This window comes from Mustelus asterias, chromosome 12 (assembly GCF_964213995.1).
Source record: "Mustelus asterias chromosome 12, sMusAst1.hap1.1, whole genome shotgun sequence".
NCBI lineage: Eukaryota > Metazoa > Chordata > Chondrichthyes > Carcharhiniformes > Triakidae > Mustelus > Mustelus asterias.
This window is the reverse complement of record NC_135812.1, coordinates 91,407,143-91,425,719: the sequence shown is the minus strand read 5'-3', so window position 1 is coordinate 91,425,719 and position 18,577 is coordinate 91,407,143. Positions and strand designations below refer to the sequence as shown.

The window sequence follows — 18,577 nt, the reverse complement described above, 5'->3', positions numbered from 1 at the left end:
CTCCCTTCACGGGGAACAGTCTGAACTGGGTTCCAGCAGCTTCCCCGAGGTGAGGAACTTTTGACCTGGGACAGTCCTGGCCTTGAACCTTCTTCCAGCTGTTCAAGGAGCAGCGTGCTTTTAACAGCATGAAAGAGATTGCTTTTTGTTTCCATGAGGTGGAGATGCCGGCGCTGGACTGGGGTGGGCACAGTAAGAAGTTTCACAACACCAGGTTAAAGTCCAACAGGTTTATTTGGTATCACGAGCTTTCGGAGCGCTGCTCCTTCATCAGGTGAGTCTTCTTCACTCACCTGATGAAGGAGCAGCGCTCCGAAAGCTCACGATACCAAATAAACCTGTCGGACTTTAACCTGGTGATGTGAGACTTCTTTCTGTGCTTTTTGTTTCATTCAAGGTTCTTCTGGTGCCTGCTTCCCAGATGGCAAGGACTGAATGCTATCCATATCCCATATCAGATTTTGGGTAAGTAGGAAGTAATTGTTTGCTATGCAATGGGTCAGACTCCTTCAGTGGCTCAGAAAATCATTCAGTCAGTAACTGAAAACAGACAAACCAGTGAAATTATAGTTTTGATTCATGGTTTGTGCTGAATTAGCTTATCTCATCTGAAGGTCACGGTAGGGTTACCACTGTTGACCTCAGTGCCCTGGTTTGGGGTGTGGTAAATCTGCCAAGCCTGATTGTCTAGTGATCATCCTCACTTTCTAGAGAAGCCCGTCGGTGACATGTGGCAGATGTTGGTGCAACACCCACCCACTGGCACCGCGAGGCACACTCAGTCTGATCTCAAAGTTTGATCCCAATACTTATTTTAAAAAACGGGTTGTTAAAAACAAGGAGGTAAATTTGCTGCTAAGAGAACAACCTGGGGACGTTTCAAAGGTAATCAACGACCAGAACCATTGGAGGTTCTGGGACCTCTGCTGTGCCCCAGCGGATTGTGCGCAAAACGTTCCATTCTCGGCACAGAGTGCTGGGTCAGGTGAGAAAACTGGCGTGTAGCTCACAGCTAGGTCTCCTCTCCAGATAACTAGCATTCTGAGCAACAGAATTCTGGAGGTGTGGCCTACCCTGTCACCCTGGCAGGTTGGGGCCAGAAAGAGACAGTGATCAAGAGAAAAGGGCGTTTTGATCTCTGATAGAAAAACCCCCCCCTCCCCCCTCCCCAAACCTATGGAAGAACCCCCACTCTCTCCACAGCTGATGAGGGGAACCCCTCCCCCAATACAGCTCCCCAGAGATTCCTCCCTCCCCCCAGCACTGCCAGGATGCCAGGGGATTTGTCAGGGTGCAGTCCCAGGGTGCTGGGGCAGCGCCAGGGTACTGCCCAGGTATGCGCCTCTCGCCCCGAGGGCAATATTTACCTGCGCATCTCCAGTGGCCTCTTTCCGCCGGGTTCCCAGATTGTGAAAACCATTTGTACACCTCGCCAATGAGGGAATTGTATGTGTGTGCGTGCGTCATTATTGAACCATAGAAACTCTACAGGAGGCAATTCAGCCCATCGAGTCTGCACCGACAACAATCCCACCCAGGCCCTATCCCCATAATCCCACATATTTATCCTTTAATCCCTCTAAACGACGCATCCCAGGACATTAAGGGACAATTTAGCATGGCCAGTGCACCTAACCCGCACATCTTTGGACTCTGGGAGGAAACTAGAGCATCCGGATAAACCCACGCAGACACAGGGAGAATGTGCAGACTCCGCACAGACAGTGACCCTGGAGCTTTGAGGCAGCAGTGCTAACCACTGTGTCACTGTGCCATGCACGGGGAACCCGGGCACAAAACTGTGGCACATGTGCCAGCTCTCACCAGCTATAGATCAAGAGAGTTTTATAAAGGTGGAATGGGTAAATATTTCCCATGGAATCTGTGGAATGTCCAAAGACAGCCCACTCTTTACCCTCGAGGGATTCACAGGAGATTCATTATGGCCTCAATACCAGAATTCAGAAAGGTATTACTAAAGCATGCCAACCACAGATTGTACCCTAGTTTTAGAGCTTGTTCAGGAATCACAGCCCTTTCCCTTTCTGCCCCAGGTATTTTGGGGAAGGGTTAGTTTGAAGCTGGCCTCATCGAAAGGAGTAATTTCGCTCAGCACCATTTTCATGCCCTTTATCTGCACCGTGCTATGGTTCTGATAACGCTTTAATTTTTCTTCTGCAACAGGTACGTAAATATTGGCTCCCTGGCTTTCAGCCGAGACTCTCAGTTCCTGTCAGCATCAAGCAATACAGAAACTATTCACATCTTCAAACTTGAACAGCCCAGCCAGAGGTATGGTAGTCCCTCAATATGTTCCCTGCTAAGAATGGACTAAACATTCGCGTTACTTCCTGTTGGGCAGTTTGACTGCTGGTGAGGGCCAAGCCCAGACTGCGACAAGTTGTTCTTTCAGCATAGGCTTTGCTACATAAATTCAGATATCTTATCCCTGACTCACTCATTCTGTCATCTTGTTTACACCATGTCTCCAGATTCCCCGCCTCTCAATCTTAGTACAAAAACAGAGTTGCATCAGACTGTAAAACTAGTCAATCAGGGTATCTGGCTACTTTAATCAAGAAAGTACTAGCATATGTATTCTGGGAATTAACATGAGATTACTTAATAGAAAGATTAAGCAAAAATGAACTCTTGGCAACACCATCTGAGCCTAAAGTTTTTTTCCCTGCATTCTGCAAGAGTAACTGTTTAAGCACTGACTGTATATGCTAGTTATCTTGCTCAATACTGGCAATATAAGTGAGGGAGATCCGTATTGTACATCTGTGAAGATATAGGTGGGGTGAAGGAGTATTGTATTATGGTCAATCTTTTCATTTTTAATAAATGTTTTATTCTTTTGTTAAAAGTTAATTGGCAGTCCTGTCACTGTTCATCCATCTCTAAACAAGTGGATCAGTTGTCATGAGGGGAGCATTCAAGGAACATTGATTATAGTATCATACAAACATATGAATTAGGAGCTGGAATAGGCCATTTGGCCCTTCAAGTCTGCTCTGCCATTTGTTCAAATCATGGCTAACCTGGTACTCTCGACTCATTCCTGGGATGGTTGAAAGGCTTATCCTGTGAAGAAAGGGTGAAAGGTTGAACCTGCCCACATTGAGGTTCGGAAGAATGGGAGGTGATCATATTGAAATGCATAAGATCCTGAAGGGACTTGACAGGGCAGGTTTCTTGAAATGGATAGAAAGCTGGTTAGCAGATCGGAAGCAAAAAGTTTGATTTATTATTGTCACATTTATTAGTGTACACTGAAAAGTATTGTTTCTTGCGCGCTATACAGACAAAGCATACCATTCATAGAGAAGGAAAGGAGGGAGTGCAGAATGTAGTGTTACAGTCATAGCTAGAGTGTAGAGAAAGATCAACTTAATGTGAGGTAGGTCCATTCAAAAGTCTGATGGCAAAAGGGAAGAAGCTGTTCTTGAGTCGGTTGGTACGTGACCTGACAGAAGAAGGTGGAGGAGAGGGTGTGTGGGGTCCTTAATTATGCTGGCTGCTTTTCCGAGGCAGCAGGAAGTGTAGACAGAGTCAGTGGATGAGGGGCTGGTTTGCGTGATGGACTGTGCTTCATTCATGACCCTTCATAGTTTCTTGCAGTCTTGGGCAGAGCAGGAGCCATACCAAGCTGTGATACAACCAGAAAGAATGCTTTCTATAGTGCATCTGTAAAAGTTGGTGAGAGTCGTAGCTGACATGCCAAATTTCCGTAGTCTTTTGAGAAAGTAGAGGCGTTCGTGGGCTTTCTTAACTATAGTGGCGGCATGGGGGGACCAGGGCAGGTTGTTGGCGATCTAGACACCTAAAAACTTGAAGCTCGCGACCATTTCTACTTCGTCCCCATTGATGTAGACAGGGGCATGTTCTCCACTGCGCTTCCTGAAGTCGATGACTAACTCGTTCGTTTTGTTGACATTGAGGGAGAGATTATGGTCGCCGCATCAGTTCTCAGATTCTCTATCTCATTCTTGTACTTGGTCTTGTCATTGTTTGAGATCCGACCCACTACAGTGGTGTCGTCAGCAAACTTGAAAATTGAGTTGATGGGTAATTTGGCCACACAGTCATAGGTGTATAAGGAGTACAGTAGGGGGTTAAGGACACAGCCTTTTGGGGCACCGGTGTTGAGGATGATTGTGGAGGAGGTGTTGTTGCCTATCCTTACTGATTGTGGTCTGTGGGTTAGGAAGTTCAGGATGTATGTACTGGATATGTTGCTCAATACTGGCTATGTAAGTGAGAGAGATTATGAAGAAAGGATGAACAGGTTGAACCTATCCATATTGAGGTTTGGAAGAATGAGAGGTGATCATATTGAAATGCATAAGGTCCTGATGGGAGTTGACAGGGCAAGTGTCTTCAGATGGATAGAAAGCTGGTTAGCAGATAGGAATCAAAGAGTTGGCATAAATGGGTCTTTTTCTGATTGCCAGGCAGTGACTAGTGGGGTACTATGGGGATCTGTCCTAGGATCCTAACTGTTCACATTATATATGAATGATTTTGAAGAGGGAACTAAATATATTATCTCCAGATTTGCAGACGATACAAAGTTAGGTGGGAGGGTGAGCTGTGAGGGGGATGCAGAGATGCTTCAGCATGATTTGGACAGGCTGAGTGAGTGGGCATATAAACATGGCAGATGCAATTTAAGTGGATAAATGTGAGGTTATCCACTTTGGTAGCAAAATATTGTATAGGATATAAGCCAGAATATTAGCAAGACTCCGCATGCTGATTGGTCAGAAAAGCAAAAGCCCAAAGTGATCCAAGAGCAAATACCAAGTTGGATTCAAAATTGGTTCATTGGTGCAACACAAGGGAAATGATTGACTGCTGTTTTTGTGACTGGACGACTGTTTCCAGTGAGAATCCGCAGGGCTCAGTATTGGGTTCCTTTCTTTTTGTGGGTATAAATCAATAATTTAGACTTGAAAGTAGGGAGCATCGTTAGGAAGTTTGCAGATGATACACACATTGGCCATGTTGTTGAGTGTGAGGGGAAAAAAGCTGCAGATTGCAGGAAGATCCGGTCAGGTGGGCAGGAAAATGGTGAATGGAATTCAGTCTGGAGAAATGCTGGGTGGGTTAGGTTCAGGTCTGACGTTTTTAAACATTTCAAATATCAGCGCTGTGTTTTTGAGGGGTTAAAATTCCCCCCACCCTAAACTGAGAGACATGAGAATATCTTGAGTGTTTGAAATGTGTAATATTCCAAAGAAATCATGCACAGTGCTCTCCCCCCACCCTTCTTGCTACCATTTTAAAAAAAACATTATTCAATGACAGTGTGTACATTTTCCACACGGGATTTCAATCCCAGATCAGGCACTTACGAGATTTCAAGCTAAAAAATTCAGTTGTTCAGCTGCAAGGGACAGACAGTTCCTAATAGCAGGACCATTTTTTTTTGCTGCAGTGCATTTTTCCACCACATAGAGACACTATATAACCTTTTTTATTTTATCTGTTATCCTGCGTAAAACTGGGACCAATCAAAATGAGCCACACATCTGGTAACGGTGCTGATTTTTTTGAATCGATTGTGCGGTCGTGCACACAATTATAAACTTCCCCGAAACTAGCAACTTCCTCTCTCAACCCATCCTTGTTCGCTATATAGCAAAGAAAGCAAATCAGTACGGCTCAACTCTGTTCTCAAAGAAAATATGAACATTTGTTTATCAGTTTGGTTGCCTGGTAATTTTTAATCCATATTGTGCACTCCTAACATAGAAGCTTGTAATTTGTTTTAGCCAGGCTCCTTCCACTGTGCCGACCAAACCACGACCATTACCACAAAGTTTATTGATTTATTAGTCCCAAGTAAGGCTTACATTAACACTGCAATGGAGTTACTGTGAAATTCCCCATGTCGCCACATTCTGGCGCCTATTCGGGTCAATGCACCTAACCAGCACGTCTTTAGGACTGTGGGGGGAAACCGGAGCACCCAGACACAGGGAGAACGTGCAGACTCCGCACAGATAGTGACCTAAGCTGGCAATCGAACCCGGGTCCCTGGCGCTGTGAGGCAGCAGTGCTTGCCACTGTGGCACTCCACCTGGAAGGACCAGAGCAACACATGGCATGGCAGCACCACCACCTCCAAGTCACATACCATCCTGACTTGAAAATATATCAGTGTCCCGCCACTGTTGCTGGGTCAAAATCCTGGAACTCCCTCATGTTAACAGGCTATTGGTTTCAAGAAGGTGTCTCACCAGCACTCTGTTCTTAAGGGTAATTCGGGATGGATAATTGATGCTGGCCTTGTAAATGACACCTATATCCTGTCAATGGATAAAAGAAATTCTAGTTTCCCTCTGTGCAGATTGGGCGCAACCATTGAGCGGGTTCCCTGTACACTCAGGTCTGCTGGTTAAACAATCTGTAACCAAACACCTTCCTTGACTCAAAGCTATATTGGTTCCTTTGACTGAGGCAAGTGATTATACATTCTACAAAGAGTGCTGCAAAATCATTGGACAACTGAAATATGCAAATTAAACAGAGAAGTGAACATTTAATCCTGTGCCTTGATAATGGCTATTTTTGATGTTATAGGTGGAATTGTTTCTTTACAATGTTATTCACTAGCATGTGAAAGATGCCAAGTAGTATTAACTTACACAGGTGTGACCTATCACAGTCTCCAAAATAGCTTTGACCTCATATTCGTTTGCATTGAGCCGAAAAGAAAATTAATACTCGGGTAGTACACACTGACATCCACAATGTTGAGTTTCTGATCTCTGAAATGTGATCTTGATTATAGCAGACCCCAGGAGGAGTCTCCAACATGGAGTGGATATATGGGGAAGATGTTTATGGCAGCCACTAACTACCTCCCTACCCAAGTATCGGGCATAATAAACCAGGATCGAGCATTTGCCACAGTACGTCTCAACTTCTCTGGGCAAAGGAGCATCTGTATGCTTACAATGTGAGTAGACATGCCAAAACATAACTGGAGCTGCCTGCTAAAGCTGGTAGTTTCTGTAACTGTAGCTGATTAACATTTTAAGTCCAAGCTAATTGTGACAAGTAGTTCAATCCATCAAAGGGGCAAGTGCTCACTGTTTCTTATATATTTTACCTGACACTAAAAATATTTTTTCCTGCGATTTCCACTACAATCCCTCCTGAAATTGGGTAGCATAACTGAGACAAATGCCCATCCCCATGGCGTGGCACCGTGTGGGGCTGAAATTCCTTTACGATTCAGTCGTGCTGGGTGGCCAACGTTTCTGGCTGATTATTTTTGGCCTTAATTCCATTTTCCTGATTGCTCCCACAATAACCCTTGACTCCTTCAGCCAAGAATATATTCAACTATCCGGCCTCCACTACTCTGGCATAAAGAATTCCAAAGATTAACAACCCTCAGAGAGGAATAAAATCCTCATCTGTATTTATTGGAAGACTCCTTATTTTTCAACTGTGCCTCTTATTCCTAGATTCTCCCGTGAAGGGAAACATCCTTTCAGCATCTACCCTGTCAAACTCCATTCAGAATCTTATATGCTTCAATATGAAATCGCCTCTCATTCTTCTAAACTCCCCTGGTTGTATTGCTCAACCTGTAGTTATCTAGATGTGGTCTCAACTCACTGTACAACTGTAGCAAGGCTTCTCTGCTTCCATCCTCCATCCCTCTTTCAATACAAGTTAGCATTCCATTTGCCTTCCTCATCACTTGCAGTATCTGCAGGCTAATGTTTTGGTGAGTTATGTTTGAGAATATCCAGATTCCTTTGTACCTCAGCATTCTGCGGTTTCTCAATAAGATCTTTTTTTCCCCTCTCTTTGAGAACTCTGCAGTTTCGACCCACACCCTGAATACTTGCTGTAATTTCTCCCTCCCCCTGTCCCCATTAACCACCTATTTTGAACTGCATGATCACACACACCTTCAGTCGACAACAAGTCCTGACTGGGACTTGAAGTTGGCATCTTCTAGCTCAGAAGTAGGAGCGCTACTGACTGAGCTACTCAGACTCGGGTGGTTGAAAGTTGGCCCTGCCAGTGGTATCCAGACCAGGGAAGCAGCAAGGAGGTGAGGGGGGGGGGGGGGGGTGGTTTAAGAACAATTTATAATCTCCCCCCCTTCCCCTTTCACAAGAAGGAAATCATTGGGAGAGGTTGGTCCTGTGCAATCCTTCATTTTCTCTAATGCAATATCCCCAACACTGTGGAGGGGAGAGGGGGGTTACGGAGGTGGTTCCCAGTCTGAACATACTGACAGCACGAAACAGACAGTCATCAGCAATGTACCTCAAGTGGCGTTTGCTATTGCCTGCCTCACACAAATTTGTGTCTACTAGTGACTCTGCATCTTCAATCTTGTCTAGCGATATTTCCTGGTGACATTTTTTGCTATAGGCTGGAGACAAGTTTCTCAGGAGCTTCCTGGTATTGTGGTGTGATTTAAGTATAATTGTTCTGGTTGTCTTTCTCTGTCCTTGAGTTAAATGGAGGAGAGAATGTGTTTTTTTTTATAGCAGTTTGAACAGCTCAGCCAACAGAAAATTATCAGTAGGTCTGAATCTATATGCTCAGCTCCTGAGAAACCCCACAACAGGTAGAGTATCAATTTACTGGAAATGGAATGCATGCTCTCTTCCGTCGGGGCTCACTACACTCCAGAGAGTTTGGACACCGATTTCAGCAGTCAAGGCTTAGGGACCCCTTCAATTTGTGGGTTCAAACTCCACTCTAGGACTGCCTGTTTTACAGTTCAGATGGATGTTGAGGACCCCATGGCATTGTTTGAAAAGCAGTAAGTGTTCTTGGGTATCGGTCGCATTGCCAACAACTGATTACTCATCGCTGTTTGTGGGATTTTGCTGTGCGCACAATAAGAAAGACTAAGGAAAAAGTAGGGTCGATTGGAAACCACAGATGTAAGTTCTGTGAGGAGTTAGACGATGTGGGTATGGCTCTTAATGAATGCTTTGTCTGTCTTCTCAAAAAAAAAAGGGGAACAGTGCAAACATCCATTGAAGCTGAGTGTGAAATGTTCAATGTATAAATGTAGTAAGGAATAATTAAGGGGCTGAACATCTTTGAAAGTGGATAAATTGTCAGGCTTGCAGGAAATGCAAGCCCTAGCTACCAAGAGAAGCCAGGGAAGAAAGAACAGAGGCTCTAACCATCATTTTCCAAATGTCTACATGACTGGGGACTGCTAACATAGTACCATTGTTTAAAAAAGGAAGAAGGGTAGTTCAAGGAATTGTAGGCCCATTTGCCTAATCCCACTGACGGGCCAATTACTGGAAAAAATATTCAAGGGAAAGTATAAATTGTCACTTGGGCACAGATTAATCTCAGACAGTCAGCCTGGATTTTTAAGGACAGAACGTGTCTCGCACAATTGAGTTTTTTTGAGGATGTACCAAGGAAGGTTGATGAGGGTGCTGCATTTGATTAAGTCTGCCCTGAAATTAGCAAGGTTTTTGACAAGGTACCGCATGCTGATTGGTCAGAAAAGCAAAAGCCCAAGTGATCCAAGAGCAAGTACCAAGTTGGATCCAAAATTGGTTCATTGATGCAACGCAAGGGAAATGGTTGACTGCTGTTTTTGTGACTGGACGACTGTTTCCAGTGAGAATCTGCAGGGCTCAATATTGGGTTCCTTGCTTTTTGTGGGTATATATCAATAATTTAGACTTGAAAGTAGGGAGCATCGTTTAGAAGTTTGCAGATAATACACACATTGGTCATGTTGTTGTGAGGAGAAAAAGCTGCAGATTGCAGGAAGATCTGATCAGGTGGGCAGGAAAATGGCAAAATGGAATTCAGTCTGGAGAAATATGAATTTGGGGAGGGCAAAAAGGCAAGGGGGATACACAATAAGCAGTCAGATACTAAGAACAGAAGCACATTTTGGTGTACACATTTTCACAGTAACTTCATTGTAGTGCTAATGTATGCCTACTTGTGACACTAATAAATAAACTTAAATTTAAACTTAAACAGATCTCTGAAGCTAACAGGACAGATAAATAAGGTGATAAGACATATGATATACTAGCTGAGACATATATATGAGCTTAGGGGGGTTTATGCTAGAACTATGTTAAACACCAGTAAAACACCAGCTAGAGGGCTGTGTATAGTTCTGGTCACCAAAAGCACAGGAAGGATGTGACCGTAGTAGAGGTTTACAAATTGAGAATATTAACTATGAAGAAAGATTGGATAGACTGTGATTGTGATCTTTGGAACAGAGGAGGCTGAGGGGAAATTATTGGAAAATCACAAATGGTGGCATAATGGTTAGCACTGCTACCTCACAGCGCCAGGGATCTGGGTTCGATTCCCAGCTTAGGTCACTGTCTGTGTGGAGTTGCCAGCGTTGGACTGGGATGGGCACAGTAAGAAGTCTCACAACACCAGGTTAAAGTCCAACAGGTTTATTTGGTAGCACAGCTTTTGGAGTGTCGCTCCTTCAGGTGAGTGAAGAGTTGTGTTCACAAACAGGGCATACGTAGACACAGACTCAATTTACAAAATAATAGTTGGAATGCAAGTCTTTACAGTCTTTACAAGTCTTAAAGGTACAGACAATGTGAGTGGAGAGACGGTTAAGCACAGGTTAAAGAAGTGTGTATTGTCTCCAGCCAGGACAGTTAGTGAGATTTTGCAAGCCCAGGCAAGTCGTGGGGGTTACAGATAGTGTGACATGAACCCAAGATTCAGGTTGAGGCCGTCCTCGTGTGCGGAACTTGGCTATCAGTTTCTGCTCGGCGATTCTGCATTGTCGTGTGTCGTGAAGGCCGCTTTGGAGAATGCTTACCCGAAGATCAGAGGCTGAATGCCCATGACTGCTGAAGTGTGTCCCGAGGCATGGTACATTGGGGAAACTATGCAGACGCTGCGACAACGGATGAATGAACACCGCTCGACAATCACCAGGCAAGGCTGTTCTCTTCCTGTTGGGGAGCACTTCAGCGGTCACGGGCATTCGGCCTCTGATATTCGGGTAAGCGTTCTCCAAGGCGGCCTTCGCGACACACGACGGCGCAGAGTCGCTGAGCAGAAACTGATAGCCAAGTTCCGCACACACGAGGACGGCCTCAACCGGGATATTGGGTTCATGTCACACTATTTGTAACCCTCACAGAGTTTCACTGGCTGTCTTGTCTGGAGACAATACACATCTTTTTAGCCTGTCTTGATGCTCTCTCCACTCACGTTATTTTGTTTCTTAAAGACTTGATTAGTTGTAAGTATTCGCATTCCAACCATTATTCATGTAAATTGAGTTTGTGTCTTTATATGCTCTGTTTGTGAACAGAATTCCCACTCACCTGAAGAAGGGGCTTGGAGCTTTGAAAGCTTGTGTGGCTTTTGCTACCAAATAAACCTGTTGGACTTTAACCTGGTGTTGTTAAACATCTTGAAGTGTTTTCCGACAGGAAGAGAACACCCCTGCCTAGTGATTGTCGAGCGATGTTCATTCATCCGTTGTTGTAGCGTCTACATGGTCTCACCAATGTATCATGCCTCGGGACATCCTTTCCTGCAGCATATCAGGTAGACACCATTGGCCGAGTCACAAGCGTATGTACCGTGTACCTGGTGGATGATGTTCTCAGGTGAGATGATGGCATCCGTGTCGATGATTTGGCACGTGTTGCAGAGGTTGCTGTGGCAGGGTTGTGTGGTATCGTGGTCACTGTTCTCCTGAAGGCTGGTAGCTTGCTGCGGACAATGGTCTGTTTGAGGTTGTGCGGTTGTTCGCAGGCAAGATGTGGGGGTGTGGGGATGGCCTTGGCGAGATGTTCATCTTCATCGATGACATGTTGAAGGCTCTGGAGAAGATGTCTTGGCTTTTCCACTCCAGGGAAGTACTGGATGGCGAAGGGTACTCTGTCTGCTGTGTCCCGTGTTTATCTTCTGAGGAAATCAGTGCGGTTTTTCGCTGTGGCGCGTCGGAACTGTCAATCAATGAGTCAAGCACCATATACTGTTCTTATGAGGGCGTCTTTCAGTGTCTGTAGCGATCCTCCTCATTTGAGCAGATCCTGTGTATACAGAGGGCTTGTCCGTAGGGGATGGCTTCTTTAACGTATTTAGGGTGGAAGCTGGAGAAGTGTAGCATCGTGAGGTATCTGTGGGCTTGCGGTACAGTGAAGTGCTGAGCTGACCGTTCTTGATGGAGATGCGCGTGTCCAAGAATGCAACCGATTCCGGAGAGTAGTCCATGTTGAGTCTGATGGTGGGATGGAACTTGTTGATGTCATCATATAGTTGTTTCAGTGATTGTTCACCATGACTCCAAAGGAAGAAAATGTCATCGATGTATCTAGTGTATAGCGTCGGTTGAAAGTCCTGTGCGGTGAAGAGGACTTGTTCGAACTTGTGCATGAAGATGTTGGCATATTGAGGTGCGAATTTGGTCCTCATGGCTGTTCCATGTGTCTGGATGAACTGGCTGTTGAACGTGAAGACGTTGTGGTCCAGGATGAAGCGGATGAGTTGTAGAATTGCATCTGGAGATTGGCAATTGTCGGCGTTGAGTATTGAGGCACTTACAGCAATGCCGTCGTCATGGGGGATGCTGGTGTAGAGTGCCGAGACATCCATTATGACGAGGAGTGCTCCTGGTTTAACTGAGTTTCTGTAGGAAGTCTGTAGTGTTGAGACAGAAGCTGGGGGTTCTTTGTACATTGGGTTTCAGGATGCCCTCGACGTAGCCCCGCGTTGGAGATCTCTACTGCCTCCTGAAGATACACAAGGCCAACACACCCGGCCGTCCCACCGTATCAGGCAATGGGACCCTGTGTGAGAACCTCTCTGGCTACATCAAGGACAACCGCACAATCTCAAACAGACCATTGTCCGCAGCCAACTACCCAGCCTCCAGGAGAACAGTGACCACGACATCACACAACCCTGCCACAGCAACCTCGGCAAGACGTGCCAGATCATCGACACGGATGCCATCATCTCACGTGAGAACACCATCCACCAGGTACACGGTACATATTCTTGCGACTCGGCCAACGTTGTCTACCTGATACGCTGCAGGAAAGGATGTCCCGAGGCATGGTACATTGGTGAGACCATGCAGACGCTACAACAATGGATGAATGAACACCGCTCGACAATCACCAGGCAGGAGTGTTTTCTTCCTGTCGGGGAACACTTCAGCAGTCTCTGATCTTCGGGTAAGCATTCTCCATGGCGGCCTTCACGACACACGACAACACAACCGCCGAGCAGAGACTGATAGCCAAGTTCCCCACACATGAGAACAGCCTCAACCGGGATCTTGGGTTCATGTCACACTATCTGTAACCCCCACGACTTGCCTGGGCTTGCAAAATCTCACTAACTGTCCTGGCTGGAGACAATACACATCTCTTTAATCTGTGCTTAACCCTCTCTCCACTCACATTGTCTGTACCTTTGAGACTTGATTACCTGTAAAGACTTGCATTCCAACCATTATCTTGTAAATTGAGTTTGTGTCTGTCTCTGCCCTGTTTGTGAACACAACTCTTCACTCACCTGAAGAAGGAGCGACACTCCGAAAGCTTGTGCTACCAAATAAACCTGTTGGACTTTAACCTGGTGTTGTGAGACTTCTTACTGTGTGGTGAGACTTCTTACTGTGTGGAGTTGTACATTCTCCCCATGTCTGCGTGAGTGTGCTCCGGTTTCCTCCCACAGTCTGAAAGACGTGCTGGTTAGGTGCATTGACCTGAACAGGTGCCGGAGTGTGGTAACTAGGGGAATTTCACAGTAACTTCATTGCAGTGTTAATGTAAGCCTTACTTGTGACTAATAAATAAACTTTAACTTTTTAACTTTAATTACGAGGGGCTTAGATATAATGTACAGGAAGAACCTATTTTCCTTAGTAGTGAGGTCAGTGACCAAGGGGACATAGACTTAAATTAACTGGCAGAAGGATTCTAGAAGTTGAGATGAGGAGAAATGTTTTCACTAGAAGCTGGGTAAGGGCTCTAAAACTCACCACCTGTTAAGAGTGGTAGAGGTAAAAACCCTCATCACATTTAGGTGCTGTAACCTACAGAGCTGAAGACAAGGCTAGCACAGATACAATGAGCTGAAATGCCGCCGCCTTTGCTCCAAATTGTCTGTTCCTGAGTGCTGCATTGATCTCCATAATGACAATGGTTGCTCTTCAAAGCAATTCATTAACCGTTGGGATATTTGAGATGCAATAAGGTCCTATAATTGCAGGTTCCTCTTGCTCAAAACTGTAAATGGGTCTAAATCCAAATTTATACTCTTATTACAGTTGATCTCTTGTGGTTTTGCAAATGTAAAGACCAAGATCAAATATAGTCTCCATATTAAACCGCCTTCAGGAGTGGGAGATAATAGGACCAGGGCGGCACAGTGGTTAGCACTGCTGCCTCACAGCACCAGGGACCTGGGTTTGAATCCGGCCTTGGGTGACTGTCTGTGTGGAGTTTGCACGTTCTCCCTGCGGCCGCATGGGGGTTGCTCTGGTTTCCTCCCACAGTCCAAAGATTTGTCGGTTAGGTGAATTGGCCATGCTAAGTTGTCCCTCAGCGTCCCAAGATGTGTAGTTTAGGGGGATTCGTGGGGTAAATATGTGGGATTACGGGGATAGGGCAGAGGGGGTAGCGGGGGGGGGGGGGGGGGGGGGTGGGGCCAGAGAAAGATACTCTGACGGAGAGTCAGTGCAGACTTAATGGGCCGAATGGTCTCCTTCTGCACTCTAGGGATTCTGTTCTATTCTCTGATTCATTGTCGATGCCCTACATTCCCTATTATGAAGTTATAGGAGGTACATTTCCTCACAACTGCTCCCGTTCTGCCAATGGGACTTCACTGGAAGGATGCCTAAAATGATAATCCCACACACACGTGTTTCCACCACATCTCTGGCCAAGTCGTCCGAGCAAGAGCAACTCTGAGGAAATTCCTGTCCAAACACACTGTCCTTATTTTTCTTATAATAATTTCATTTTATAGTCTTAGTTATAGTTGTATAGAAAAATGTGCACCAACTTTGTGTGCAGAGAAGTAGAATTGATTGGAGAAATTTACATCAATAAAACAGGTTTGATTATTTATTTCATTTGCTATTTTGTTTTTTCAAGAACCAGTGTGTGCAAATTGTTTGCCACGCTTAGACTTTCTGAAGACGTGAAGGATACCAGAATTTGATCTTTTTATTTTTCAGGAAGGTTTCCTTTCATGTACTGTTAATAATGAAATTATAAACATGTTCTTTGGAAAGCAATTATAATCAAGGAGGAGTAGGATGCTGAGAAAACCATCCCAGGCTGTATTTCAGACCTAACGTTGTTGTTAAATAGTGTTGAATATATTGCTATGTAATTCTGAGCTTTAATAAGTGCGTTGTTTTGGTGAACAGGATTCAGAAGTTACCGCGGCTTCTTGTTGCTGCCTCGGATGGATTTCTCTACATTTACAACTTAGACCCTCATGATGGTGGAGAATGTGTTCTCGTAAATAAACATAGGTGAGTGTAAGTTCCACATTTTCCAATGAATATTTAGAAAATTAAGGACTGCTGGTTTAGCTGCTGAGTGCCCAAAGATTCTGACTACAGACACTGCAGTGCAAAGTATAACTGTGCCATATCATTTCTATTGTACTTGCGTTTGAAAGTCTAATCAGTTATTTATTTTATATAGAGCCAAGAAAGAGCACAAGTTGATATGAAAACATGAACTTGCTTACTACTTATGGATTGTTTTCTGATTACAGGCAGCGCCAATGAACCTCAATTGGCGGGGGGGGGGGGGGGGGGGGGAATCTTCTAGCCTCCCCACTGCATGTTTCTCGCGGCGGGTGGCAGCTTGTTGTTTGCCAGTGGCAGGATATTCTGGTTCCGCCACTGTGGATGGGATTTCCCATGGTGAAGGTCCCCCCGTCAGTGAGACCAGAAGATCCTGCCAATGTGAACAGCTGGAAAACTTTGGCCAATGTCTTGGCTTCTTTCAATAAGACGGCCATTGAAAATATCTGTTCTGCGGCTGACTGGGGTAGTTAGTACTCTAAACATACATTATTATGTCGATCTAGTTGGGGATTTTGTGGCTTTGGATGGATGCCCCTTTCTTACTGATAGGAATGTCAACCTTTATTTAGACATTTCCCTCCTTATAATTTATTACTGCTTGGTTAACCTCCCATTATGTGTGAAGGTTGAAAACTGTACGAGAAACTAAAAGTTTGCCTATCGGTTGAGTTGTTGCCTTCCTTCAAAGGACTACCCTGCATTCCCCTTGATCCCTCCCCACCACCACACTCACCCTCACTGCTGCACTCACCCTCACTGCTGCACCACCCCCAGTGGCTTTGCAGAATTGTTTCCTTATTTGGCACAGTGGTTAGCACTGCTGCCTCACAGCGCCAGGGATCCAGGTTCAATTCTGGCCTCGGGTCACTGTCTGTGTGGAGTCTGCACATTCTCCTTGTGTCTGCATGGGTTTCCTCTGTGCTCCGGTTTCCTCCCACACTCCAAAGATGCGCGGGTTAGGTTGATTGGCCTTGCTAAATTGACCCTAGTGTCAAGGGGATTAGCAGGGTGAATGTGTAGGGTTATGGGAATAGGGCCTGGGTGGGATTGTGGTCAGTACATACTCGATGGGCTAACTGGCCTCCTTCTGTACTGTAGGGATTCTATAAATCTATAATTTTCTTGCTAGTCAGATGAACTAATGCTTTGGGGAAGAATTCGATTTTCTTCAGATGAAAGGGACAATGTAAGGGTCACCCTTCTTTATGACATCATAGTAGCCTTCAGTCATAAAGAAAGGGGTCACCCTTCACTTGATTGTTTCCACCAGGTACAAAGTCCAGTGCCAGCTCTGTCCAATGGTGTGTGGAAACTGGGAACTGTACAAGAAGAATTCTCTGCAAGGTAAGTAGCCTTAGCTTGTAACTTGGCAACAGTTACTGTCAAAACTTTCACATCACTCAAATGCAGGGTAAGGTCAAATATTACAAAGTTTAACTTGTGTTTATTGGGAATTTTCAGAGTGCACGAGATATTTTTTAACATGACTTTAACGTGAAGTACTAAAAAAATGGTAAATGTATTGCACCGTTATGTTGCCTGAAAACTTTGAACGGAGATTATATCCCATTATATTTACACCTTCATTGTAAATTTAATAAAGAGAGACATCTGGAAGTAAACATACTAATTTCTGAGTTGCAACTTGACTAATAGTGCACTTTATGTTCTATAAGTACTGGCTAGAGGGGATAGGCGATTGTGCGGTCATAAGAACTGTGCTCGTACTTACTTGCTTTAATAACCTTGTGAATGGGAACAAAATATCTCCACTCAAAATGCTGTTGCAGGAGAAATGCTTGACATCAAAACAGGCATAACATTGCACAAAATGGCTGTTCCTATTCTATCTAATCAGTGCTTTTAAGATGTGAGATGTCTGTCGATTGTGTTCTAGCGAGGGCAAATCTTAACTCAAGGTTCATAGGTGTAATTGTTGAGCCATTTCCTAGGAAGGACTGGGTATGGTAGTTATCTTTGGCCATTTTGATATATATTTTTTGGGTTTCCTTCTCCTGATTAGACACTAAGTCCAAAGAGCTTCATGTGCCCTTTATGGGGTCACCCACATCCATCAGATGCGAGTAGCCCCAGTGAACTTCAGTGCAGTAATCAGAGCCAGTGCACAGGTCTCCTCTGGTTGTGGGGGGGCGGAACCCAACCCTATTAACTTAGATGGAATACTACCATGGTCACTGTTGTATTATGTGCCTTCATGCGATTGTAATGAAAAGGTGCTTGACAGAGCAAGGGTTAACCTGGGACTGGAGAATAGCACTGCTCTACAGTATAGAGTGGCATGGTAATAGATTCAGAGAACACTCTAGATGTGGCATGCTTCAATGCAGTCTGCATTGAAGCAGCACCATGGATGACATTAATTAGATCTGCAAATAGTTAAAGATGAACAATAAACAGTTTATGCTTAAACATACAAGTCTCAAGCTCTTGATAACTGAGACACCACAGCCAACACCATATTACAACATGGTTGGCTGTAGTGGTCCCTTTTAAAATATATCACAATTAACCTACTACAGAACCCCAAGATATAAAAGACTAAAAGTAGCTGAAGCCTGACTGGGGAAATGTGTGCCTAAGCAGAACCAAATAAAGAAAAAGTTAAAAGACTCTTTGCCACAGGCTTGGAAGTTGAGGAGTCCACCAGAGTGAGTGGGAGTCTGCAGCAAGACCCTCGAGTGAGGCAGAGTAAAATAAAAACCTGGTCAAATCATAAAAGGCCTGAGTGAGCCAGAGTCAAAGCACCCGGTCCATTCACAACACAATCAGCAATAATTAGAAAAAAGAAGCTTTGCTCTCATTATAGAAAGGGGCGATCCCAGAGGCTCTGAAAATTGCAGCAGGAGTGAAGATGTTGCATTGAAATTTTAAAAAAAAGACATTAAATAAAAATCAGCTGGCAAAGTGAAGTGCAAACTTGCAGAGCATTGTTTTTTTTTAAAAAGGACAAAGCCTGCAGAATTTAAGAGA

At 44.7% G+C, this 18,577-nt stretch overlaps 1 protein-coding gene across 4 annotated transcripts in view; it reads left to right on the top strand.

Moving 5' to 3' along the window:
* The window catches only part of wipi1 (WD repeat domain, phosphoinositide interacting 1), an 80,488-nt gene that overhangs the window by 51,735 nt on the left and 10,176 nt on the right, over nt 1-18,577 (top strand). For 3 of the 4 annotated variants that reach the window (XM_078225623.1, XM_078225624.1, XM_078225625.1), the window contains exons 8-10: nt 2,185-2,292; nt 6,803-6,970; nt 15,416-15,523. In XM_078225623.1, coding sequence (XP_078081749.1) covers nt 2,185-2,292; nt 6,803-6,970; nt 15,416-15,523 — 384 coding nt within the window. The remainder of the gene's footprint in view (nt 1-2,184; nt 2,293-6,802; nt 6,971-15,415; nt 15,524-18,577) is intronic. The other variant, XM_078225626.1, reaches the window with a different exon arrangement.